Source organism: Oncorhynchus mykiss, chromosome 11 (genome assembly GCF_057628025.1).
Source record: "Oncorhynchus mykiss isolate SJ-2025 chromosome 11, ASM5762802v1, whole genome shotgun sequence".
In the NCBI taxonomy this organism is placed as follows: domain Eukaryota; kingdom Metazoa; phylum Chordata; class Actinopteri; order Salmoniformes; family Salmonidae; genus Oncorhynchus; species Oncorhynchus mykiss.
This window is the reverse complement of record NC_143032.1, coordinates 52845926-52873252: the sequence shown is the minus strand read 5'-3', so window position 1 is coordinate 52873252 and position 27327 is coordinate 52845926. Positions and strand designations below refer to the sequence as shown.

General features: G+C 40.3%; 1 protein-coding gene across 1 annotated transcript; it reads left to right on the top strand.

Moving 5' to 3' along the window:
• On the top strand, window positions 1-25405 carry ftz-f1 (fushi tarazu factor 1). Its single transcript, NM_001124537.1, is given in 7 exon segments — window positions 1-160; window positions 2217-2335; window positions 2436-2577; window positions 6855-7513; window positions 11596-11715; window positions 12686-12833; window positions 24122-25405. Coding segments are annotated over 7 exon segments (1464 nt in total). The 5' UTR covers window positions 1-138; the 3' UTR covers window positions 24376-25405.
• Window positions 25406-27327: the final 1922 nt, after the last annotated feature.

Genomic DNA, 27327 nt, shown 5'->3' with positions numbered 1-27327 from the left:
CTAAATCATCTGTTTTTAGGCTAAGTATTTGTTTTGTATATTCGGTTTTTATAGGCTATCCAAAGTGGCCAAAGCTTTGCAGCATCTTATTTAAGGTTTTATTATCGTCGACGTCTGGCCTACCTCATAGGCAATCAAATGTTGGGAGAAAAGGCACAAGGTAAGTCTAATAATCCGCTAGCTGAATCTGTACAATTGTCTTAAACTTTGGATATGCCAACATTAACTTTGTAAACACACAGATAGGTAAATGCAATATTTTATACATATAGCAATATGCCTCTAATGTTTTGTTGTAGCAAGCCCATTTTGAATAGCCTATTTAAAGTCATTAAATTGAGATAGACCACAATTTTAATAAAGAAATTCTGTCTGCACTTCCCATATTTGTGACTAGGCCGTAAAGCATAATGCATCCTGACAAATATTATATAAACCTTGCATAAGCCTTCATTAGGCAATCTGGGAAATACGCTATTCAAAAGTATTTATCCTTGAACACTTTTATTTTTTGTTTGTTTGGCTTCTTCATGTCTCAGTAAGAAAAAGAAGAAAAATATTACGCTAGCTACCTAGTTTGGCGCATTTGGAATAAAAGTGGTACAAAATGAAATGCTTCCTCTCCACATCTGAACTTGAGGTATAGAGTAGGCTAATAGATTTGCAGAATTGCCAGAACGTCAAATAGAGTCAGTGTGAATCAATGAATCTAATTTAATTCTACAAAATAGCTTATACCCGAACAAAATAATTAAGCCTAATATAGCCTAATCTTCCTATTTTGTAATGAATAATTATTTAAAAAAATAGTTAATAGACTAACGCTCCTTGTTGAAATGTATTGTTGAAACAGCCTTGAAATATAATTAAGTCATATGCAAAGGGTCTGCGTTTCCTTCTATAAATCTACCTAGCACATATCTAAGGCCTATTGATGTGAAAGTATACGTCTATCCTTTGATGCGTAGGCTATAGACCTACTAATTTCTTGTAAAAACAATATTGCTGTTCACATCAATATGGCCTAATTTAGTCACAGAATTAAAACAACGAAAACTAAAACGACTGATGATTGATTATGAGAGTAGTAATATCAATAACAACAAAAGCATGAATAATAATAACAGTCATTGTAATAACGATCGATATAGCCTAACAATGCTACATAATGTTAATATAAATATGATTCTTATTAATCATCATGCTAATACGATTAATAAGAAAATAATACTAATAATAGGCCTACTAACAATATTAATAGTAATGGCTAATATCACCTTCGGTCATCCTATGTTCCTTTTTGATGGTTCACGGCATTCTCCTTCAGATTTGACATCTCTAACCGTTTATTATGTTGCAAGAAAGAGTACACCGTACCGCTTAGGTTGTTTCCGAAAAATAGGTGGTCGCATCCACTGATCAATGACCAATCTCCCAATAGAAGAGCCTTGAGTACAGGACCTGTGTCGAAGGCTATGCGTGCGAGGCTTATACAGACAGAAGACTACTGAAGCTAAAGCGCGCGTGGCGGTGTTGTGTGTTTGGATTATACAACGCGTTATTCTATCCTTGTTTGGGGCATTTCATGATTTATAGGATTAAGCACTTGGAAGAAAGGGGACAAGAAAGGTATCCATCTATGCGTCTTATATTTGGTGTCTTTTGGGCTCAATGAATCTGTCTAATCATGTGCCTGTTTAATTTTAGGATGTTTGTTACCCCTAATAGACGTAACATAAAAATAAAATTTAATTTGGATTTGTATAAACTATTAATATAAAAGTGTATGCTCGCATACAGTATGGAATCATCCGTCTTTTTTTGTGTGAAATAGACTAAAACTATTGCCAATCAGCTCTCATTATTAAAATGCGAAAATCACTAGATCAACTATTTATCATGTTCACTGTGGAAATCAATAAACTTCTGCATTCTTCGCCTATGTACATTATGATTTGTCAACCCATATTAAGATCATAATTATTATTAGCCAAACTTGTTTTTGTTAGGTTTTAGGACTATTGGAATTACGTTTGATTTAAAACAGACATTTTTGTCACAACTGCTATGAATCCTGCAATTTCGTCCTGCATTTTACAATGTGTCATGGGCAGTAAATGCATTCGATTAAGAAACGGTACATTATTTGAATTAATTGATTAATGACATCCCTGCGTCACCGTTTTTCTTGACCCTTGATTTTATTCGCTAACTAGGCGTCCCTTTGAAAGTAATGGACTACACCTATGATGCCGATTTGGAAGAATTGTGTCCAGTTTGTGGAGATAAGGTCTCAGGATACCACTATGGACTCCTTACATGTGAAAGTTGTAAGGTATTTTCATTTGGAATTACTCATTATTTAAAATGTCCTTTTCCCCCCTTGTGTTTGTGGGTATTGTGGCCCGTCAACCTAATGTAGATATTTTCTCCAGGGCTTCTTCAAGAGGACAGTCCAGAATAATAAGAGGTACACTTGTGCAGAAAACCAGGAGTGTAAAATAGACAAAACACAGCGCAAGAGATGTCCCTTCTGCCGATTCCAGAAATGCCTCAATGTTGGCATGAGATTAGAAGGTATGGTTCTCCTCATCATTTTACCCCATAATTTGACGTTATCAGTGAGAGCATTTCAACATTATTGTCCAGAAGAAATATGCCCTTAATGTTGTGGCATATTTTTCCATATGCAAATCAAATTTTATTGCTGTAGATCTATTTGCATTTTTTTTTAATCATTTGCTATTCATCTAAAATATGTACATTTCTTCTTTATGGTCAGTAGGCCTACACTAAAAATAAAAGGTATCTGGAGCATCCTAGGGGTTCTTCAAATTGAAACTGTGGGGAACCCCTATAAGTTCTTCCAAGAACTCCATTTAATGGATCCTCAAATAACCTTTTGAAGAACCTTTTGGGGTACATTTCTGAACAATCCCCCCTTCCCTATTATTATTATTCATAATAATATGCATAACAATAACACACTTTTTTTGTTGTCAGTGTTTATTTTGATTTTAGTGGCAAAGCAGAATAAAATATCAAAATATGACGTAAACTCTGAGCAGAGCCCCAAGTTCAATGGGCATACCCTCTGGAGTGTTGATGTTAATGTGTTGATGTTCTCTGTATCTATTGCCAGACTGATTTTGCAGTGCATGGGGATCGAACAGGTTTCCTGTTATATTCATCAGAGGTGTAGGGAGAGTGAAGTCTGTGAATCCAATAAATAGTAATTACACAGATGATTAACAGAATATGCACACGACAGTATTCACCTTGCCCTATTTGGTAAAAGACCAAGTCCACATTATGTCAATAACAGCTCAAATAAGCAAAGAGAAATTACAGTCCATCATTACTTTAAGACACGAAGGTCAGTCAATACAGAACATTTCAAGAACTTTGAAAGTTTCTAGAAGTGCAGTCGCAAAAACCATCAATGGCTATGATGAAACTGGTTCTCATGAGGACTGCCACAGGACTGGAAGACCCAGTGTTACCTCTGCTGCAGAGGATAAGTTCATTAGAGTTATCAGCCTCAGAAATTTGCAGCCAAAATAAATGCTTCACAGAGTTCAAGTAACAGACACATCTCAACATGTTCAGAGGAGACTTGTGTGAATCAGGCCTTCATGGTCGAATTGCTGCAAAGAAACCACTACTAAAGGGCACCAATGAGAAGAAGATTTTTATGAATTGTTCAGCAGTCTAATGGCTTGGGGGTAGAAGCTGTTGAGGAACCTTTTGGTCCTAGACTTGATGCTCCGGTACCTGTGATTTATTTAGAATTCAAGGCACACTTAACTAGCATGGCTACCACAGCATTCTGCAGCGATACGCCATCCCATCTGGTTTGGGCTTAGTGGGACGATCATTTATTTTTCAACAGGACAATGACCCAACACACTAAGGGCTATTTTACCAAGAAGGAGAGTGATGTATTGCTGCATCAGATGACCTGGCCTCCACAATCCCCCAACCTCAAACAATTTGAGATTGTTTGTGATGAGTCAGATCGCAGAGTGATGGAAAATCAGCCAACAAGTGCTCAGCATATGTGGGAACTCCTTCAAGACTGTTGGAAAAGCATTCTAGGTTAAGCTGGTTGAGAGAATGCCAGGTGTTCAAAAACTTTTGACCAGTAGTGTATGCATCCTCCTCTGTATACCTGCAGACACAGACACAAAATTGAGCAGTTCAGTCATCCGCACCCAATACAGCCAGCCTTCAAATTATTCTTATAGCATACAGTTGAAGTCGGAAGTTAACATACACTTAGGTTGAAGTCATTAAAACTCATTTTTCAAACACTCCCCAAATGTCTTGTTAACAAACTATAGTTTTGTCAAATCGGTTAGGACATCTACTTTGTGCATGACACAAGTAATTTTTCCAACAATTGTTTACAGACAGATTATTTCACTTATAATTCACTCTATCATAATTCCAGTGGGTCAGAAATTTACATACACTAAGTTGACTATGCCTTTAAACAGCTTGGAAAATCCCAGAAAATGATGTCATGGCGTTTGAAGCTTCTGATAGGCTAATTGACATAATTTGAGTGAATTGGAGGTGTACCTGTGGATGTATTTCAAGGCCTAACTTCAAACTCAGTGCCTCTTTGCTTGAGATCATGGGAAAATCAAAAGAAATCAGCCAAGATCTCAGAAAAAAAGCCAGACTACGGTTTGCAACTGCACATGAGGACAAAGATCGTACTTTTTGGAGAGAAGTCCTCTGGTCTGATGAAACAAAAATAGAACTGTTTGGCCATAATGACCATCGTTATGTTTGGAGGAAAAAGGGGGAAGCTTGCAAGCCGAAGAACACCATCCCAACTGTGAAGCACGGGGGTGGCAGCATCATGTTGTGGGGGTGCTTTGCTGCAGGAGTGACTGGTGCACTTCACAAAATAGATGGCATCATGAGGTGGAAGATTATGTGGATATATTGAAGCAACATCTCAAGACATCAGTTGAGTTAAAGTTAAAGCTTGGTGGCAAATGGATCTTCCAAATGGACAATGACCCCAAGCATACTTCCAAACTTGTGGCAAATGGCTTAAGGACAGCAAAGTCAAGGTATTGGAGTGGCCATCACAAAGCCCTGACCTCAATCCTATAGAAAATTTGTGGGCAGAACTGAAAAAGCGTGTGCGAGCAAGGAGGCCTACAAACCTGACTCAGTTACACCAGCTCTGTCAGGAGGAATGGGCAAAAAATTCACCCAACTTATTGTGGGAAGCTTGTGGAAGGCTACCCGAAACATTTGACCCAAGTTAAACAATTTAAAGGCAATGCTACCAAATACTAATTGAGTGTATGTAAACTTCTGGCCCACTGGGAATGTGATGAAAGAAATAAAAGCTGGAATAAATCATTCTCTCTACTATTATAGTGACATTTCACATTCTTAAAATAAAGTAGTGATCCTAACTGACCTACGACAGGGAATTCTTACTTGGATTAAATGTCAGGAATTGTGAAAAACTGAGTTTAAATGTATTTGGCTAAGGTGTATGTAAACTTCTGACTTCAACTGTACATATTCTTACCCCTGTTGATTGATTTCCTTTGAATTGTGTCCATTTTCTGTTTTACAAAGATTTGCACAAATATGAAAGATAGATGGTATCATCATGAAATAATATCAATATAGATCATATAAGGGACAAACCTTACCTTAAATTGAGGAGATCTTTACATTTTTCAGTTAAGTGCCTGCACCTGCTGTCCTTTCACATTCAAATGTTTCAGTTTGGCAGTTAGGTTCATGTAAGAAACCCCACCAACTAAGGAGGTTCCTCCATGAACCCCACCTCCTATGGGGTTCTTGGAAGAACCTTTTGGGGGAAATGTTCAGTGTCAAGAATCCGAAGTTTCTTCAAAGAACTTTGAGGATATTAGAAGAACCCTTGTTGAACCCCTACATTTTAGAGTATAGAAGGGATTTTATAGCCTGTCTTAGCAATCAGTTGCATCTGGATTGTCAAATGTTTGTGCAAAAGTTGTTGTGGTAGCTTTGCATTAGGGACAGACAACATACAGACTAGTGTCCACTAGAGTGTCCATGTGGTTTTGTGAGGGGATAGAGCATGCAAAACATGACGGTGGCCAGAGCGCCGATTTCACCAGTGATTCCCAGGCATGCGATGCGAGAAAGCACCTGTTTCCGTGGAGAAATGACACATTCTTGACTTGCTGATAAAACTCTGGGCTTCTCGCTGATGGTTTTAAGCGTTCTATTTACATCAACAAGCTTAGTGTTACGTAACGTCAAAGGCATTATGTTGTGTATAGTAAATTGTCAAAAAGATAATTCGAATGTGTCGTAGAATAAAGGAGAATGGGTCACACTTTCAACAAACTGTCTGTTGATGAGCAACTGCTTGCTACAGTTAGGGTTAAGGTTAGGGTAAGGTTTCGAATAAGGGTAAGGGTTAAGTTTAGGGTTAGGAAAAGGGTTAAGGTTAGGGTTACAGCTAGGGTTAGTAGATAGTTAGCTGAAATGCTACTGATACTGTAGTCTATCCAAATAAAGTGTTACCGGAGTATGATACCCTGGCGGTTGTTTTACATTGCTTTTTCAAAAAAGTGGTTCAGGAAACTGCCAAACATTCCTGACTAAATTAGGAAATTTTCCTGTGCACTTGTTATGGCTGTATTTTCAATGATAGACGTTTGAATGAGTTTCTCTTTTAAGGACTTACATAAGGAGTTATTTTACATGAGTGACATTTTTCCATGATATCTTTCTGGCTAAAGGAGCCTAGTAACAAATGGCATATAACAGATCCACTGTTGTCGATAGCGGTTCTGTTTCTCAACGTGATGTCTCTTCTTTGACAGCGGTGCGTGCAGACCGCATGCGTGGGGGCAGGAACAAGTTTGGCCCCATGTACAAGCGGGACAGAGCCATGAAGCAGCAGAAGAAGGCTTTGATCCGTTCCACAGGCTTCAAGCTGGATTCTGCTCCTCCACAGATCTCGCCTGTACAGACTAACTATGGCTTCACCGGCACCCTGCACAGCCTCCCATCCCTCCCCAAAGGCCTTATGCCCCCCATCCCAACCTCCATCAACCCCACAGACTACGAGGCCAGCCTCTACGGACCCCCCTCCCTGGGGGTGGCCATGCAACCCAATGGGCCCCTGCCCACCCAGTACCAGTACACAGCATTCCCCAGCAGGGCCATCAAGTCTGAGTACCCTGACCCCTACACAAGCTCCCCAGAGTCTCTGGTGGGGTACCCCTTACCGGACGGATACCCCTCCGGTGGCTCCCCGCAGCTTCCCAGCCAGCCCCCCCTCGTGCTGGAGCTGCTGCGCTGCGACCCAGATGAGATGCAGGTGCAGAGTAAGATCATGGCCTTCTTGCAGCAGGAGCAGAGTGGCCGGGGCCGGCAGGAAAAGCTCAGCACCTTCAGCCTCATGTGTCGCATGGCCGACCAGACTTTGTTCTCCATAGTGGAGTGGGCCAGGAGCTGCATCTTCTTCAAGGAGCTCAAGGTAAGCTCCCAGGCTCCAGTCCACAGGGAAACAATAGGCGAGAGATGCACATTGAGAAATTATCCTTATAATCATGATCGCATTATCATATCTTATCATTGTAATGATCGTACTTAATAGATAAGCAATATCAAGAATATTCAAGAAAAAATGATAGAGGTAGAGCTTTATCTTTTGGTTACCTGATGTTCTTTCTAAAACGTTGCACCCGTACACAGATATTGGCAGTAAAGAATGAAGGCCTGTGTAAAATGATCTATTTATTATGACAGATTGCTGTCATTGTTTCTGTATCTCCTTGTTCCTGGCGGAGGCACTCAAACAGCAGCAGTTAAAGAGGTGACGCCATAACCCATTCTGTTTCCCTCTGGGTAATGATTTGAGATGCATCACTGTCCATGCCAGATAGGCCTTGTACTTTAATTCCCTTTGTCAACTGAATGGTGCATTTGAGTTGTGCCATACGGTACAGCACAAGTTATGGCCCCAGTCAAATGTTACTCCCGGCCCCAAAGGAGAAAGACATCAATACTGTTGTCGGACACTGTGGTGGCTGACCTGGATATGTTACAAAATACTTTTCTATTTACATATTTTTTGTAGAGCGGTTCACCTGCATTGGTATCAGAAGTCTGATGGCACTACGTTGTGATAAGAGCATCTGCTAAATTAAGTAAATATAATTGTAAATTAAAAAATTACAATTGCAAAGCATGCTGAGAATTATTCTAATGAGCTCCGCCTGACACAAGGCCATTAATAATACCCAGTGTGCTAACGCAGTTAATTTTGGGATGTGTATTTTCATGTATACATTTACATTTTGATCATTTGGTAGACACTCTTATCCAGAGTGACTTACAGTGCGTTCAACTAAGGTAGATAAACAACAACATATCTTGCTATCAGTTATAGCAAGTAAAACGTTTCGGTATCAGTTACTGAGAATATTGTTGTTGTTTGGGCCAGTTACTTGCAAATTAAATTATGTACTTTAAAATAGAAAATACATGTATTTTAATTAAATGCATTTGAAAATATAAGTATTTTGTAGTCTATTTTGATACATTGATCTTAATGGTATTTTGTAATTGTATTTTGTTCTTTTTGCCCATCCATAATGAATGCTGACCAGTGCTATTGCTCAATGGTCACTGTGCTAATTGTTCATGATGTCCTCAGCCAGAGAATGGTTTGCGACGGGAACTTACTAATGGATTGTTTGTTCTTGTAGCACCAGATCTGAATTGAAGCGTACATTTAGAAGCAACTTTTTGTCACGTTATTGTTATTTCTCTCTCAGCCTTGTCTTCGTGACAGTGAGTCCATTGTGTGGATTATCTGATGGGCCACACTCCCTGGGTGAGAAAGGAACATGGTACAGTGCTTTCAGAAAGCATTCATATCCCTTAACTTATTTCACACATTGTTGTGTTACAGCCTGAAATCAAAATGGATTAAATATTTAAAAAAATCCTCACCCATTTACACACAAAACCCCATAATGACAAAAAAAAATTTTAAGACATGTTTGCAAATTTATTGAAAATGTAATACAGAAATGTCTATTTTACATAAGTATTCACACCCCTGAGCCAATACTTTTTACAAGCACCTTTGCCGGCGATTACAGCTTTGAGTCATGGGTATGTCTGTATCAGCTTTGGATTTTCTCCCATTTCTCCCATTCTTCCGTTCTCAAGCTCTGTTCAGTTAGATGGTGAGCATCAGTGAACAGCAATCTTCAAGTCTTTCCACAGATTTTCATTGGGATTCAAGCCTGGGCTTTGGTTTGGCCACTCAAGGGCTTTCACATTCTTGTTCTGAAGCCAGTCCAGCGTTACTTTGGCTGTATGCTTGGGGTCATTGTCCTGTTGGAACGTAAATCTTCTCCCCAGTCTAAGGTCGTTTTCACTCTGAAGCAGGTTCTCATCAAGGATTGGCCTGTATTTGGCTCCATTCATTATTCCCTCAATCCTTACCAGTTTCCCAGTCCCTGCCGCTGAAAAGCATCTCCACAGCATGATGCTACCATCACCATGTTTCACGGAAGGGATGATGTTAAATGGGTGATGAGCTGTGCCTGGTTTTCTCCAGACATAGCGCTTTGCATTCAGGCCAAGTATCTATTTTTATCTCATCAAACCACAGAATCTATTGCCTCATGCTCTGAGTCTTTCACGTGCCTTTTTTTATTCAGCTCCAGGCGTGCTGTCATGTGACTTTTTCTCGGGAGTGGCTTCAAGGAACTATGTAGTTCTTTCAGAGTGGTCATTGGGATCTTGGTCACCTCCCTGACCAAGGTCCATCTTGTCCGTTTGCTCAGTTTGGTCGGACGGCCAGCTCTAGGCAGTCTGGGTAGTTCCATATTTTTTCAATTTCCCAATGATGGAGATGACTGTGCTCTTGGAAACGTTTGACACTCTAGAAATGGTTTTATACCTTTCATCAGATATATGCCACATCACAATTCTATAGTATAGTTTCTGCTCTGGCACACTGTCAACTGTGGGACCTTATATATACAGGTGTGTTTCTTTTTAAATAATGTCCAAACAATTGAAATGGCCATAGGTGAACTCCAGTCAAGTTGTAGTGACATCTCAAGGATGATCAAAGGAAATTGGATGCACCTGAGGTCAATTTAGAGTGTCATAGCAAAGGGGTTTGAATACTTACCTAAATGATACCCCAGTAGACTCAAAAATACCCAAGACAACTCAAAGCTATAATCACCGCCAAAGGTGCTTCTACAAATTAGCAAAAATGTCTAAAAACACGTTTTCACTTTGTCATTATGGTGTATTGTGTGTAGATGGTTGAGAACAAAATCTATTTAATCCATTTTGAATTCAGGCTGTAGCACTACAATATGTGAAATGAGTCAAGGGGTATGAATACCTTCTGAAGGCACTGTATCTTTGTATAGGCTGTGTCAGAGGGATACACACATGGGCCCGTGACCCCTCACTTTAGTCTTTCAACTGGGTTATTTTAGGGCTGGTAGGCCTGTATGCCTCTGAGGACCTATGTTCTGATGTAGTGATCAGTGGTCAGGAGTTAGTGCAGTATCATCAGTACTATGGTGTAAGACCTGACTGGGGAGGAGAATTCTGATCGTAATGGGGCTTTTGTTTTGAAATAATATCAGATTAAATGGTCATCATATCGGATTTTATAAAATGTTATGTAATCTCATCTAGCTATGGGATTATGCTTATGGAAAATGTAAGAGCTGTATTTGTGTGTATGTGAGTGTGTGTGTGTGAAATGTTGTGTCTGTTTCCTCCTTGAGAGAAAGTATAGTAGGTTGCTGTGCCCTTCAGCTTCCTCCCCATGACCCCCCCTGATGAATCAAGATGTTTTGTGTTGGTCCTGTAGCTCCAACCGGGAGCAAGATTGGACTTCTCCTCTGGACAGATATATAGTTTCATTCAAGTGGTAGTAATTCTGTCATCCCCGTGCCAGATGAATGTGTGTCCGGGTGTGGGACAACGCTATTAGGGGGCTACAGCAACACTCTGTGTGTCACCAGCTGCAGAGCTGCAGAATTACTGACTGAGGCGTCCTTCGGCTCCCAGAGTCATATGTACTAGCAGTGAGGAGTGTCCAATCACCTCCCCCTGGCCAGCTCCTCACACACCACACGCTACCGTCAGCTTTAATGGGCTAGCTAGGGGGGTGACGGAGGACACGGAGAGGTGAGGAGGTTGGAGAGGTCATCTCTGTGGCTCGTAAATGCAGCGTGATGAGTTGCGAGACACTGACACCAGACCCAGACGCTGGAAATATGGCACAAGGACCCTCATCTTCCTCCCTGGGTTTTATAGTCACCCCATTTATCTGTGCATGTATCTATGTGTGTTTCAGGTGGAACCACACGATCCCATGTGGATGCTAGCTTTTAAGGGGTTTGATGTTAGATGATGATGCCCGCTTGAGTTTGTAATATCAGTGTAGGCTGTTTTATTTGACATTGAGTTTGACATTAGATTGGTTCTCCACTACCACCAAGTTTTGCCGTCTGTGTGGAATGAGTTTAAGCTTTGAGGTGACCTGCTGTTTTCTGTCTCTTCTTTGAGGTGGGGGACCAGATGAAGCTTCTTCACAACTGCTGGTCTGAGCTGCTGGTTCTGGACCATGTCTTCAGACAAGTGCAGCACGGGAAGGAGAGCAGCCTGTTGCTGGTTACTGGCCAGGAGGTAAGCAGCCTCACAGTTCCAATATAAAACTAATACAATGCTCATGTCTTCATGAATACCAGAAGTACATACACAGTCATACACACATGCACATTCATCATGTAGTCATGACAAATATACAACCTCTATGGATAGCAATAAATATTTGTGTAGCTAGATGTATTTTGCAATAACTTGAATCTATACCGTAATTACTGTCATTACACCGTTCCAATGTAATTACCACACATTATTTCAGTGACACAATATAAAGTGGGACTATATCCACAAATAGATAGATAGCCTACTACTGTATGTGGAGACCCTGTGAGTGTAAGGAGTGCCTATCCCTGACCAAATGATGACCCACACAGATGCCTGCTCTTGTTTTTCCACATTTGGTCATGTTTTGGAGATGCAGAACAGAACAGGAAAAAACAACCATCAGCTGACAGGCTTCAGCTTGTCTCTGCAGCTTGTAACTGACGCCTGGGTTTGGGGAAGAGAGGGGAAATATTTGTTTTTATTTTTCTCTTGTTAAAATGGCACTATTTATTTCTCATAAGACAGCAATGAAAAAGGTTTATTATTTCTAGAAGCTACTATGGGAATTGGAGGATTTAATGTCCAATATGTTACATAACACATAAATCTCATTAATATAGAAAGTGGTGAGAAACTACAGCTACGGCCATGATTGGGAGTCCCATAGGGCTGCGCACAATTGGCCCAGCGTCATCCGGGTTAGGGTTTGGCCGGGGTAGGCCGTCATTGCAAATAAGAATTTGTTCTTAACTGACTTGCTTAGTTAAATAAAGGCTAAATATTTGTAATTTTGTAAATACAGCTGACTCACTGTATGGCATCTATGTATCTGTACTGAAGCTGTACTGTAATTCAGTAAATTTGTACTGTATGTGGTGTGTTTCCGGCACAATTTAAAGCCTGTATACAGCAAAACATCATGTTGTCCTCCGGTGTTGTGTTGCAGATGGATCTGTCATCCATGGGGTCCCAGGCAGGGGTGACTCTTTCAGGACTGGTCCAGAGAGGACAGGTGCTGGCTGGGAGGCTGCTGACCCTGCAGGTGGACAGGAGAGAGGTTGCCTGCCTTAAGTTCCTCCTTCTCTTCAATCCCAGTGAGTAGACCACATGGATACATATATATATATATATATATATATATATATATATATATATATATATATACAGTTCCAGTCAAAAGTTTGGACACCCCTAATCATTCCAAGGTTTATTTATTTTGACTAGTTTCTACATTGTAGAATAATAGTGAAGACATCAACAGTATGAAATAACACATATGGAATCATGTAGTAACCTAAAAAGTGTTAAACAAATAAACATGTATTTTATATTTGAGATTCTAGAAAAGTAGCCACCCTTTGCCTTGATGACAGCTTTGCACACTCTTGGCATTCTCTCAACCAGCTTCATGAGGAATGCATTTCAATTAACAAGTGTTTCTTGTTAAAAGCTCATTTGTGGAATTTATTTCCTGGTATACAGAACATAGCACTATTTGGTAAAAGACCAAGTCCATATTATGTCAAGAACAGCTCAAATAAGCAAAGAGAAATGACAGTCCATCATTACTTTAAGCCATTATGGTCAGTCAATCAAAATGTCAAGAATTTTGAAAGTTTCTTCAAGTGCAGTCGCAAAAACCATCAAGCTCTTTGAATAAACTGGCTTTCATGAGGGCCGTCACAGGAAAAGAAGAACCAGAGTCACCTCTGCTGCAGAATATAAGTTAATTAGAGTTACCAGCCTCAGAAATTGCAGCCAAAATAAATGCTTCACAGAATTCAAGTAACAGACACATCCAAACAGGAACTGTTCAGAGGAGACTGCGTGAGTCAGGCCTTCATGATCTAATTGCTGCAAAGAAACCACTACTAAAGGACACCAATAACAAGAAGAAACTTGCTTGGGTCAAGAAACACGAGCAATAGACAATAGACCGGTGGAAATCTGTCCTTTGGTCTGATGACTCCAAATGTAAGATTTTTGGTTCCAACCGCTGTGTCTTTGTGAGACGCATAGTAGGTGAACAGATGATCTCCGCATGTGTGGTTCCCACTGTAAAACATGGAGGAGGAGGTGTGATTGTGTGGGGGTGCTTTGCTGGTGACACTGTCAGTGATTTATTTAGAATTCAAGGCACACTTAACCAGCATGGCTACTACAGCATTCTGCAGCAATACAACATCCCATCTGGTTTGAGCTTAGTGGGACGATAATTTGTTTTTCAACAGGACAATGACCCAACATACCTGGCTGTGTAAGGGCTATTTGAGATGGTTTGGGATGAGTTGGACCACAGAGTGAAGGAAAAGCAGCCAAGAAGTACTCAGCATGTGTGGGAACTCCTTCAAGACTGTTGGAAAAGCATTCCAGGTGAAGCTGGTTGAGAGAATGCCAAGAGTGTGCAAAGCTGTCCTCAAAGCAAAGGATGGCTACTTGAAGAATCTGTAATATGAAATATATTTGGATTTGTTTTGATGTCTTCACTATTATTCTACAATGTAGAAAATAGTAAAAAAGAATGAAAACCCTTGAATGATTTGGTGTATCCATACTTCTGACTGCTACTGTATATTCACGGTGTACTCTACCATATTAGATTATGATTATTAGTCTTATAATATATATATTATTAATATACCATTTAGAAGATGCTTTTATCTAATGCGACTTACAGTCATGCATGCATACCAGTGCCGTGCAGTGAGGTTGGTGGCTTGGTAAGCACGGGCTATTATCAAAGCCAGATTTACTCACAAATAAACCTTGAAGCCCAAGTTCACTGTGCAACAGATAGCTCCGACAACCAGAGTGACATAGGCTATTAACTGAGATTCACAAACAATTCTCACCAAATGTAAATACCAATGTAGACAAAATACAGAAGCGATAGCCTACGATGGCGACATGTTTGATATGATCTGACAAAATGACACTGAGCTCTGCCATAGAGCGATGTAGCATCCACAGTTACAACGAATAGGTGGCACTGAAAGACCAATATATACATATTTACACTCAGGGCCAGTTTATTAGGCACACCCCCCGTTCACAAAAATAGTTAGCTCCTACAGACAGTGAATCATGTGGCGGTGGCTTGCTATATAGAACAGGCAGACAGGTATTGAGACATTCATTTACTGTCCGACTGAACGTTAAATTGGGCAACACAAGTGACCTAATTGACTTTGAGTGTGGTATAATCGACCGTACCAGGCACGGCAGTTCCAGTATCTCAGAAACGGCCTTTTCACACATGACAGTGTGCAGGGTTTCTCGAAGATGGTGCGGCAAAAAACAACATCCAATCAGCGGCTGTCCTGTGGGCGAAAACAGCTCGTGGATGAGAGCAGTCGAAGGAGAATGGCAAGAACCGTGCAAGCTAATAGGTGGGCCACAAACAGGCAAATAACGGCGCAGTACAACAGTGGTGTGCAGAACGGCATCTTGGAATGCCCAACCAGTCGGTCCTTGTCAAGGATGGGCTATTGCAGCAGACAATCACACCGGTTTCCACTACTATCAGCTAAAAACAAGAAGAAGTGGCTCCAGTGGATACGCGATCACCAACCCTGGACAATTGAGGAGTGGAAAAACATTGCCTGGTCCAACAAATCCCGGTTCCTGTTGCGTCATGCTGATGGCAGAGTCAGGATTTGGCGTAAGCAGCATGAGTCCATGGCGAAATCCGGACTCGTGTCAACGGTACAGGCTGGGGGCGGTGGAGTGATGGTGTGGCGAATGCCCCGAAGAATTCCGGCTATTCTGTATGCAGAAGGGGGGGATCTGACCCAGTACTAGATGGGTGTAGCTAATAAACTGTAATTAAAAAGTGTAATTAAGTGTAATTAATAAGGTTCTAACTAAATTATCATGTCAAGAATCGAAATGACTGAAAAATGCCATTCAGAACGTCAAAAAAGTGTCTCATCGAAACAAAAATGTTGCTTGATAAATCAAATGCATCAAAGGTATGTTGTCCGTAAATCCAAACAATAAACAGCTCGTCTACTTTAGGACATGAAATACATATTAAAGCCACTAAAGTATGGACAATGGTGAAAATGAGGAAGTAAGCTACAAAGTCAAATCTTTTTCAGCCCCGGGGGCTGTCCTATCATGTGATAGTCTACAGGTTAACTCCGTGGTGCTGAATGGACAGCAGCACTATTCTGATGTTCATTCAACAGTAGCCTAACTCACAAAATAAATATTGCATTGAAGTCTACCTTTACTTGTAAATGAAGTACAACAGGGTGAAACTCTTGGTAACAGCGTTGTATAAGTCTTATTTAATCCTTTGGAGTTTGAAAAGTCTCTCAGTCTCAATTGACATGAGGACCAAGGATGCTGCAGTTGTACTTCCCCAACACTCCCAATACATCATCAGCAAAGGCCGTAGCTCGTTTGTCATGCTTACATCATCAAATCCCCAAAGTCACATAACGCAACATCACAGAGATCTGGGCTTTGTTTGTAACATCTTTGGTCTCATCTACTTCTACCACATCAAATGGGCCTGCATTAGAAGGATGTCCTTTCGAATCACATCACTGACTGCTTCAATCAAATCATTCTGTATTCTGTTTGATGTACCCCAAAACACCGTGGAAGTCTCCAGGTGTCTAGCTAACCTTTCATATTTTTCAGCAAAGGTATACAATCACGCCACATAGTTGCTACGATTACATGAGCTTGTACTCTAATCATTACCGTGAAATTCGAACTCTTGTTTCCCTCGGTAGCATGTTGCTCTAATAAGGTCCTTCAAAAAGTTTTCCCGCTAATTGATTGCATTTTTGAACATTTGTGCTTATTGCCTTCTGCCATGTGCTAATTGCTGCGCTGATGTGAACAAATTGCCTAATAGGTTATGAACAGTTTAAGCTAAACGATCAGCCTCGTTTCTTTAATTTTTTTTAATGCTAGTGGTTGCATTAATTTAGGATCTATCGCATCCCACAACTGGCCCAGAGTATGTTTGGAATATTTATTTATTGCACAGAAGGACAAGTTGGCCAACAGAATAGGTCAACTTTTGTACTATGGGGGATAGTAGATTGACATAGGTTAGTGCTTTTGCTGTTCATCAGGCCTACTCTTGTTGGCTGACTAACAGTAGGCTAAATGTGAACAGTTCTAACATCTTCAATATGCGCCTCGGAATTCGATAAGAGGGACCCGTGCAGTTACATCCCGAATATGTCTGTCTTCATCCACTTGTAGCCTACTTATTTGCTAAAATGCCTGTGAGAAAGGACCCGATTACGTGACGGCATTGGCTACATCTGAGAGAGCAATGTGCGTGAGAGGTGCTTCGGAGCACCGCAGCCGGGAGAAGTGGATTATGGGCGGGCCTTAAGGGGCCTGGCCCGCCATACTGCACCTTCTTGCCCGTCCAAATACAATACTGAAATATACACTACCGTTCAAAAGTTTGGGCTCACTTAGAAATGTCCTTGATTATTTAAAGAAAAACAATTTTTTTGTTCATTAAAATAACATCAAATTGATCAGAAATACAGTGTAGACATTGTTAATGTTGTAAATGCTATTGTTGCTGGAAACTGCAGATTTTTTTATGGAATATCTACATAGGTGAACAGAGGCCCATTAAACAGCAACCACCACTTCTGTGTTCCAATGGCATGTTCTGTTAGCTAACCAAAGTTTATCATTTTAAAAGGCTAAATTGATCATTAGAAAACCCTTTTATAATTATGTCAGCACAGCTGAAAAATGTTGTCCTGATTAAAGAAGCAATAAAACTGGCCTTCTGGAGCATCAGTATTTGTGGGTTCGATTACAGGCTCAAAAAATGGCCAGAAACAAAGACATTTCTCCTGAAACTCGTCAGTCTATTCTTGTTCTGAGAAATGAAGGCTATTCCATGCGAGAAATTGCCAAATAACTGAAGATCACGTACAATGCGGTGTGCTACTCCCTTCACAGAACAGCGCAAACTGGCTCTAACCAGAATAGAAAGAGGAGTGGGAGGCCCCAGTGCACAATTGAGCAAGGGGAAAAGTACATTAGAGTGTCTAGTATGAGAAACAGACACCTCACAAGTCCTGAACTGGCAGCTTTATTAAATAGTACCCGCAAAAGAGTTGCAAAGAAAAAGCCATATCTCAGACTGGCCAATAAAAATAAAATATTAAGATGGGCAAAGAACACAGACACCAGACAGAGGAAGATTGGAAAAAAAGTGTTATGGACAGACGAATCTAAGTTTGAGGTGTTCGGATCACAAAGAAGAACATTCGTGAGACGCAGAAAAAACAAAAGATGCTGAAGGAGTGGTTGATGCCATCTGTCAAGCATGGTGGAGGCAATATGATGGTCTGGGGGTGCTTTGGTGGTGGTAAAGTGGGAGATTTATACAGGGTAAAAGGGATATTGAAGAAGGAAGGCTATCACTCCATTTTGCAACATCATGCCATACCCTGTGGAAGGCACTTAATTGGAGCCCATTTCCTCCTACAACAGGATAATGACCCAAAGCACAGCTCCACACTATGCAATAACTATTTAGGGAAGAAGCAGTCAGCTGGTATACTGTCTATAATGGAGTGGCCATCAACCCATTGAGCTGTTGTGGGAGCAGCTTGACCGTTTTGTACGTAAGAAGTGCCCATCAAGTCAATCCAACTTGTGGGAGGTGCTTCAGGAAGCATGGGGTGAAAGCTCTTCAGATTATCTCAACAAATTGACAACTAGAATGCCAAAGGTCTGCAAGGCTGTAATTGCTGCAAACGAATGCAAAGTTTGAAGGACACAATTATTATTTCAATTAAAAATAATTATTTAAAAACCTTGTCAATATCTTGACTATATTTCCTATTCCTTTTCCTAAACATAATTTCATGTATGTTTTCATGGAAAACAAAGACATTTCTAAGTGATCCCAAACTTTTGAATGGCAGTGTATATCATTTATTTCACTGAGACGCGCACCGACAAAAAGGCGCATCAATCTCAGATAAAGCGTCCGTGCGAGCAAAACAGCCTCCCCCTGTTTTGGCAGGTGTATAGTCTATGGACAAAAATAGTTTTGCAAGCCATATTATTTCTGGACAGACAGCGTCAGATACATGTGCTACAGATAGCAAGACAGAGGGCCATGTAAAATATGTGTGAAGATAATGTGTCTTGAGTATAATTTAAAATGTTGATACAAGAAGAAGGGGAGGGGTGTGTGGCGAAGGTATGCCACGTTTCTCTCCAAAATACATGCACTCAGCTCTCCGGAATGTGCTTAGCTGTCCCCCCGCCAATTCTTGCGCATAATTGTTTCATTGTGTGAATTGTTGCATATACTGTATTACATATGTCATTACATATGTCACCGGTAGGCCTAGTAAATGTACCGTTAAACCCTGTAATTTGGGTACATTCATTTATGTTAATGAATGTATCAGTTACAGTAATTGACTGTTCTTCAGAGTCCATTAAAAGGGGTTCTTTAGAGTGCTACAGCAAAGCAGAATAAAAAAGAAATAAAATATGAGGTAAACTCCGAGCAGAGCCCCAAGTTCAATGGGCATACCCTCTGGAGTGTTGATGTTAATGTGTTGATGTTCTCTGTATCTATTGCCAGACTGATTTTACAGTGAATGGTGATCGAACAGGTTTCCTGTTATATTCATCAGAGGTGTAAGGGAGAGTGAAGTCTGTGAATCCAATTTTTTTTAATTATACAGATGATTAACAAAAAGTGTACAGTACAGAATTCATACCTTGGTTTTTGTGGTTAATTTGAATGAAAACAAAAACAGTTTTGATAATGTTTTAAAACGCATACCTTGTCCATAATGTAGAGGCCTATGGGATTTTCATTGAAGAGGTAAGGGAGGAGGATGATAAATGTGATCTGCATAACACACCAATACCAATTGACATATATTTGTATGGCTCCTCTGTATACCTGCAGACACAGACACAAAAGTGAGAAGTTCAGTCATCTGTACCCAATACAGCTAGCCCAACAATCATATCGCCAAGCATCACACAGAACACATCCACAGCCAAACTCATTCCATAAACCAGTATAAATAACAGGTTGCGCTGACAACGAAACAAAACACAAGTGAGCAACCTAACAGCTAGACTTGTTTACAATGTACCACATCTCTGGTGAGCACAAGAGACTAATGTAATGTTGTTTAGAAAGTAAATGCGTGTCAGAGAAGCTAACAGCAACTCAATTCTTTATGATGGCAGACATGTTTGTTTATATTTGACTTGGCGAAAACTCCCTAATCCCAGAATGCCATTCACTATAAGATGCAAAGTCACAGATGGCTGCACTCATTGCCTGAAAAAAATTGAATTTAGTTGAGCCACTTTTCAGCATATTACAAATCGTCAATGTACTTGTTACAGTGTACAGTATACAAGAACCGGAGCACATTACTTGACAAGTCGTTTACTGTTTTTGACAAATCAAAAAACAAATCAAGTGTTTTCACCTCACAGATCATCACACCAAATACAAGCCTACTGCCTGGCCTAACCGTAGCGAGAACGCTAAACAGGGATAAAAACATTTTAGGGGGATTTGTGGGGGGGTTCGTTTAATTTGTGTATTTTTTTCAGGTCCGTGTTGTGTAGAAATAGGAGAAGGTATCATGGGGGGATATGATGCAGGAAATATTACTTTGATGGGGGATTTATCAATAAATGGGGGACAACCACAAGATAAGTTTATACACTAAATAAAAATAAAACCCCTGGAAAGGGGGGACTGAGCTGGCAACCCTGAGGTACCAAAGTTACAATCTGATGCAGTTCAAAACAACTAGGAACTGGGAAATCTCATACTTCCGACTTTAGTGCGTTCAAGACAACTAGGAACTAGGAAAAATGAGCTCTGACTGGGAAAAATCCCTTTGACCGGTCATCCAACTCGGAATTCCAACTTGGGAACTCTTTCTAGAGCTCCGACTTTCTGACCTGAAGGTCATTGATGTCATGATTTTACCTAGTATTCACAGTTGTCTTGAAAGCACCATAAGTCAGTTGAGTGGTCGATCCCTTGTTATAACATCTTTGGTCTGACAGACGCTTACATGACAACCAGAATGCATTGTATGATGTCAACAAACATGGCACCACACATAGCTGGCAAATAGCTTAGCAGTAGCTCATCATCATCAGTACAACATTCAAATAAGTATTTTACACACATCATGTGTGTCCATTACAATCGATGCAAGAATCGTAATGCATGATTTGTCGCCAGTACTTGAAAACATGTGAATAAAACAGTAAATACATTATGATCCATACATACATATGGTGTGCTACAGCAGAAACGACAACATGATATACAGAAAATAAGCAACTTACTTTGATAGGATCGCACACATGTCCATAGCCCCATTTGTAAGGAAAACAACTATGAAGGCAATGCGGGCGCCAGCCAGAAAATGTGCTGGAGGAAAATGTTTGTGCAAGGCCTGTTCTGACTAGAGATGCGCAATGTTCTTGATCTTGGGAAACACTAGGGAAGTGATTGGGCTCTTGTTGAAGAGAGAAGTTTGTCCGCTCAGTAAAGCCTCAAACATAAATGGTGCGCAACAGTGAAATTACTTACTTTTTATGCGAATTAACGAGGAGGCGGGTCACACCTCAATTCAAACTATTGTTAGAAAAATAAACTTGTTTGAAAATAATTTGAAATTGACAAGTTGCAACATAGCCTATATATAATTACCAGGCAGCGTGCCTTGGTTTGAGGGCAGCATGGGTAACTGTCCTGTTGTGTAACAATCACATTTTGGAACAGTGACAGCATTCTGACATCACCTGCATGAAAAAACTCAGGCAGGGGCGACGGTTAGAGATATTTGGAACTCGCGTGATAAGGTTAAATTGAAGAGATCTTTACATTTTTCAGGTAAGTGCCTGCACCTGTTGTCCTTTCAAATTCAAAACTAAATGTTTCAGTTGGACAACTAATGAAGCTCCTCGATGAAACCCACCTCCTATGGGGTTCTTGGAAGAACATTTGGGGACAATTTTCAGTGTCAAGAACCCTAAGGTTCTTTGAAGAACTTTGAGGATCTTAGAAGAACCCTTCTTGAACCCTTAATTTTTAGAGTGCTACGTCATACGAGCCGGATTTCTGCCTTTTTGAACGCCAATAACTCAGATACACATGAAAACATGAAATTACCCAAGGAATCGATGGAACATCACTCATAGATGCACAAAAACAATATTACATCCAAAATGGGTAAACCTGTCCTTTAACTCATCACTTCCACCACTAATAAAGTGAGCTTCTCCTTCATTTTTTCTTCACCTCACACAGTAAGTCAACGAAGTCTGTTTTTTAAACATCCATTGAGAATGATAATAATTCCTCACAGTATTTGAAAAATCTTTCCAACACTCTCCTGGCCTCGATAATCACCAACCCTCGATGTGAAAGAGCAAAATATTGTGGTCTGATGATCCCGTATCCAGTGGAAATTTCATAAAAAACAGCTGTCTGTCCCGAGCTCACTGGTGCAGGAAAGTCTGAGGGCCCAAAATAGGCTAGTTGATACAATGTTGCAAGTTTGTTAGTGACAGCTTTGGGCTTGACCCAGTTGAATGATTTGATACATCGCACTTCACCAGCATAGCTAAAGTCAAGACAGATAGAAAGGGAGGCAGACAGGCAGAGTAGATAGATTAATGCAATTGAAAGAACGTGAAATTTCAACAGGGTATTTTCTACTGTTTATTTGCCGGCTTAGGCCTATGTATTTGATGATGGAAGTTATAGGATGAGGGAAGTTAGTTACATGCAGCCCCCCCCCCCCCCCCCCCCACCAGTTTTAGCATTATATTTTTTTTGCACATAAAAAAACCAACGGAATAATTTCGAAAAAACATTAAATAACAGAACATAATGACAGTTTTATATAATTTTATTTTCTATTTGTCTTTTCATAACAGCTTTTTAAATTAGATTATCACAGTGTAAGCACAACATACAGCTCATGTATAGCTCATTACAGCTAGTCCAAGAATGGAATAGATTTGTGATAGACCACATAACAGGACTTTTTTTCTCATCCTTGAAAATGATTATGGCCTTTCAAGTTCTGAATTTGATTAGGTTTGAAGTACTTCTACACACTTTTTTGTAATGTTGCTGTGGTTTGGGCAAATAACTTTTTCAAAAGCTTTGTTGGAAATTTAGTTGACAAGATGGTTCGGATCTATTCAACCCACGCTGTCCCATTTATTTTGAAAGGCAGTAGTGACATTTTAAATGGAAATGTCACAGCCATTGATATATTTTTCCAGAAGGATCCAACTGTTGTCTGAACCAAGCCTTTATTCTCAGGTAAATTCACTTAATTAAATGCAGGGCCTTATCAAAAGGCAACATTAACAAAGAAGACAACTCTACCCATTATTCCTTAATAGCACTCAATGGAACAATAATGGATGGGCCTATCATTGGATAGTCTGACTGACATTCATGCAGTGCCTTCTGCATATGTTGTATGTGTATAGATTCCCAGATTCCCTTAAGCCACTGCTATTTAGAGCCAGCGAGCTGGGAACAAAAGGATTTAGGATAATGAGAGCACTCGTCACAGACAGAAAATATTACCATCTCCGTTGAATGTTTCATTCTCTCGCTCCCTCTCCCTCGCCTTTCAATCAATGAGTCAGGTTTATCAGGGCAATTTAGTTGCCCTTAAGCGTTTTGAAAAGATTATTCAAAATATTGAATTACTATATGAATACCTCTCCTGGCAAGACTCAGCTGATGCTGAATAGAAGTCCATTTGATGGTCCAGCTATTGTCACGCACGCACGCACGCACGCACACGCACACGCACACGCACACGCACACGCACACGCACACACACACACACACACACACACACACACACACACACACACACACACACACAACACTGCTGGCCCACATCTCAACAAGATGCTGATCCTAAGACTTAACACTGGGAGCAGTTTAAAATATATATATATTCTCCCATTTATGTGATCATCTAGAGCAGTGGTTCGCAAACCTTTTATAGGCCGGTGAGTAACGATTAATGTGATTGGATGTTAATTATTTGACTAGGCTACCTGTATTTAACATTTCACTGAACACTAGATGGTTTCATTTTATTTTTGGCAGTGAAACGAGGCTACTCAGGCGAGAAAATAACCTCACCCGAATGTATAACCTCATTGGAAAATCTAAATGTATTGTTTGAAAACGTGAAGAAAAAATCAATATATTTGAAATGCGAATCACATATTTTTGCCGTACCCCCGATGGTATTGCACGTACCCCAGTTTGAGAATACCTGATCTAGAGAGTAATTGAATCCCCCCTAAAGCTCTTTCCTGTGTCCCTGTCCAGATGTAAAGCTGTTGGAGAATCAAGCGTTTGTGGAGAGTGTTCAGGAGCAGGTGAATGGGGCTCTGCTGGAATACACTCTGTGCACCTACCCCCTGTACCTGGACAAGTTCAGCCAGGTGGTGATGCGTCTGCCAGAGCTGCGAGCCCTCAGCACCCAGGCAGAGGACTACCTGTGCTACAAACACCTGAGTGGGGAGGTGCCCTGCAACAACCTGCTCATCGAGATGCTGCATGCCAAGAGGGCCTGTGTATGAGCACCACGCTACCATCCCTATATACCAACAGACTGTCTGTGGGACTGACGCTGTGGAAGCCAGACAGGGTTTACGATTGCAGCCCAGAGAGAATGATGTGTGTGTTTCTGTGTGTGCGTGTGTGTGTGCATGCGTGTGTGCGTGAGCAGCCCCTCTGTCCTAGGTGTGTGTAAACAGAATATGGACTTGTGTTTTTGGCAGTTCTTTAAATGTACATAGATAACATTTACAAAAGAAGCTTTGTTATCATACTGTATGTAAATGTAACTTTGCCCTTTTCTTGAATTCAGCAGAGTGAGGTGTTATATCAGAGCTAGTGGAGATATTTCAGATTCTTCAGATGAAAGAGGCACTATAACACACGTCATTCAGACTTGTCCTAGCCTTTCAAATATAGTGTAAACACTACATTTATTTGAGCACTTGTTCCTTTGTAAATTGTCACCAACTTTACCACAAAGAAATTGTTGTGTGAAAAATAAGTTATGTTCAATATATATTTTTTTCTATTAGATATTGATATTCTAATATATTACCTGCACGTGTTTACAAGAATCACATAAGCACACTCATATTCAGTTTAACCTTAGAGTCGATGTCTTTGCCCCCGTGGAAATCGAATTAGCATAATACAAAAATCGACATAAATACCTGTCAGTTTAAGCTAGAGATATATTTTTGATGTTGCGTTGGATGCGTCTCCATCCACCACATCCCCCGATGTCGCAGTTCCGCATCTGCGGTGAAAGGTGACAGAGCTAGAACGCTGTTTGTCAGACCATGAGACATCCTGAAAATCAGTCTTCTCACAAAATCACCTCCATGGAAAGATGAGACTATCACAAACACAAACATGTCGGTCATCAAATAATTTGTACATATTTTTTTGTGGATACTTCAAGGGTTCTTAAACTTCAAAAATCAATATCAAATAGAACTTTTTCTTGGTATGACCTTCTTAAAACAATTCCATATAGCTTAGAACCCCCCGGGTGGATTAATGACAGTCTGTTACACCAATGAGATATTTGCTTAAAGTGATAGAAAGAGAGAGAGAAACAGTGGAGATGGAAAATGTGGCAGTGATGTGTGGGACAGAATGAAAGGAAGCCATCTTTGTCTGCAGCCATTTCTTATTAACAGATGACTGGAGGAGGGCCCCAGAAAGAGAAGCCCACATGTGAGGACAGAAAAATGAACAACAAAGAAAGCAATCTCTTATTAAGTAGACATGTTAAACATGAAGCTTTACGGTGTAAATCCTCTTACCAAAGACCTATCCACCCTGGCAACAGAGCCAGGTCAAGGATATGGGGTCGTGCACTGTGGATGTTCTCCAGTCCTTTTGTAGTCACATAATGAATGAAAACATGCAATTGGCGATGTATGCAATGTTTGCTTTCCAAGGTAAACGTGAAGGAGATATAGGGAAATCCAATTGTATTGAAGTGTAAAGAGAATACAGACCAATTGTACTTGAGAAATGGCAGATGAAGTGCAAAACAACAAGTATCAGAATTGCAAAGGTATGAGGAACAACATCAACAAAAACGCCATGTAACAAGCACATATCTGTAATTTCAGCACATATTGAAGCAACATGTTTGAATTGGTCACCCAGACACGGCAGGGTTGGCTCTATTAACTTCTTCTAGACAATCATAACACTTGCCTTAAGATAACCCTGGCCTGGTCTGTCTGTCTGTGAATATATGGACCATGGTTGAGTAACTGATGTGAGAGTCATCTGTACCTCTCCGCTGTAGTACATTTCAATAGGGAAACATGAGAAGATTAACACGGTGAGCTGTACCAAGCTCAGATGTTTCAACAGACAGATGTCTCTGTCTGTAATTGGTTCTCGTGATGTTGCTTTTGCTTCTATTGTGTTTTACCTTATTCCGTGCGGTCCCAGTCTTAGTCGTTTTTGGTGATGAGATCTGTTTATAGTCCTCATTCTCAAACTGTCTGTGCTGGTCCACTTTGTTTCCTCTCTCAGCAATTTGAACACTTTTCAAACACAAACAATCAAACTGTTTTTTTTTTCTTTCTTGAAATATATTTTATTGTAATAGCATCAAACCAATAAATGCAATTAAGTAAAGCTCTACTTATGTGTTGTCCATTTCTATTGAACCATCCTGCAATTTATCAATGACATTGGGGTCATATATACCTAATACATTCTTTTAAAATACTCGGGAGGCTATCCAGGATAGTGGCAGCAATTTATGAGTCATGATAATGTAATTCCTAGTAACGTGAAAGTCTGTGATTTTTGGCTGATAAACCAGGGCTACTTCACAAATACATGTGTAAATGTACATTTCAGCCAATGACTACAAAGGGCACAAAGATTGGAGGCCATTAACAGTAATTAAACAATACTTTTGAGGAACAAAGTATAAGGGCTTTGGAAAACCTATCGTTTTCATACAAATCTTAAAATGTATTGTCACGAAACAGATTAACTAGCATGCTAATACTGTTGCACTCGCTAAGTATAGGGGTCTTAGGTCTAGTCAACTGGTCTCTAACCTAATTTAAGATGTGTATATATGTGAGAAATCAGTGCATGAGGACAGTGTTGTATGTACATGTACCCAGGAGACAGCAACCTTAGATCCAGGGGCAGCTCCTACATGACCACTTTGATTGTTCAAAGAGGTGATGAAAATAAATATATACAAAAAGGAAAAAACATGACCAAAAAATAATTCTAAACAAAGTCAAGGGTGCACATGGCTACCAAGAAAACCCAACAGCCTCACTGCTCTGCAAGCTGGCTCACTCTTGTTTCCAATCAACACTTAACAAGGATCCACAAGACTTCCTGGCTGAGCACTTGAACCAGGGAGTTCCTGCCCCCTGGGCATGAGGTGTGGAAGTGATTGGTAGTGTGCTTATCTGTCCTAACACTAACCCCCCCCCCAAATATCATAACAGTATAAA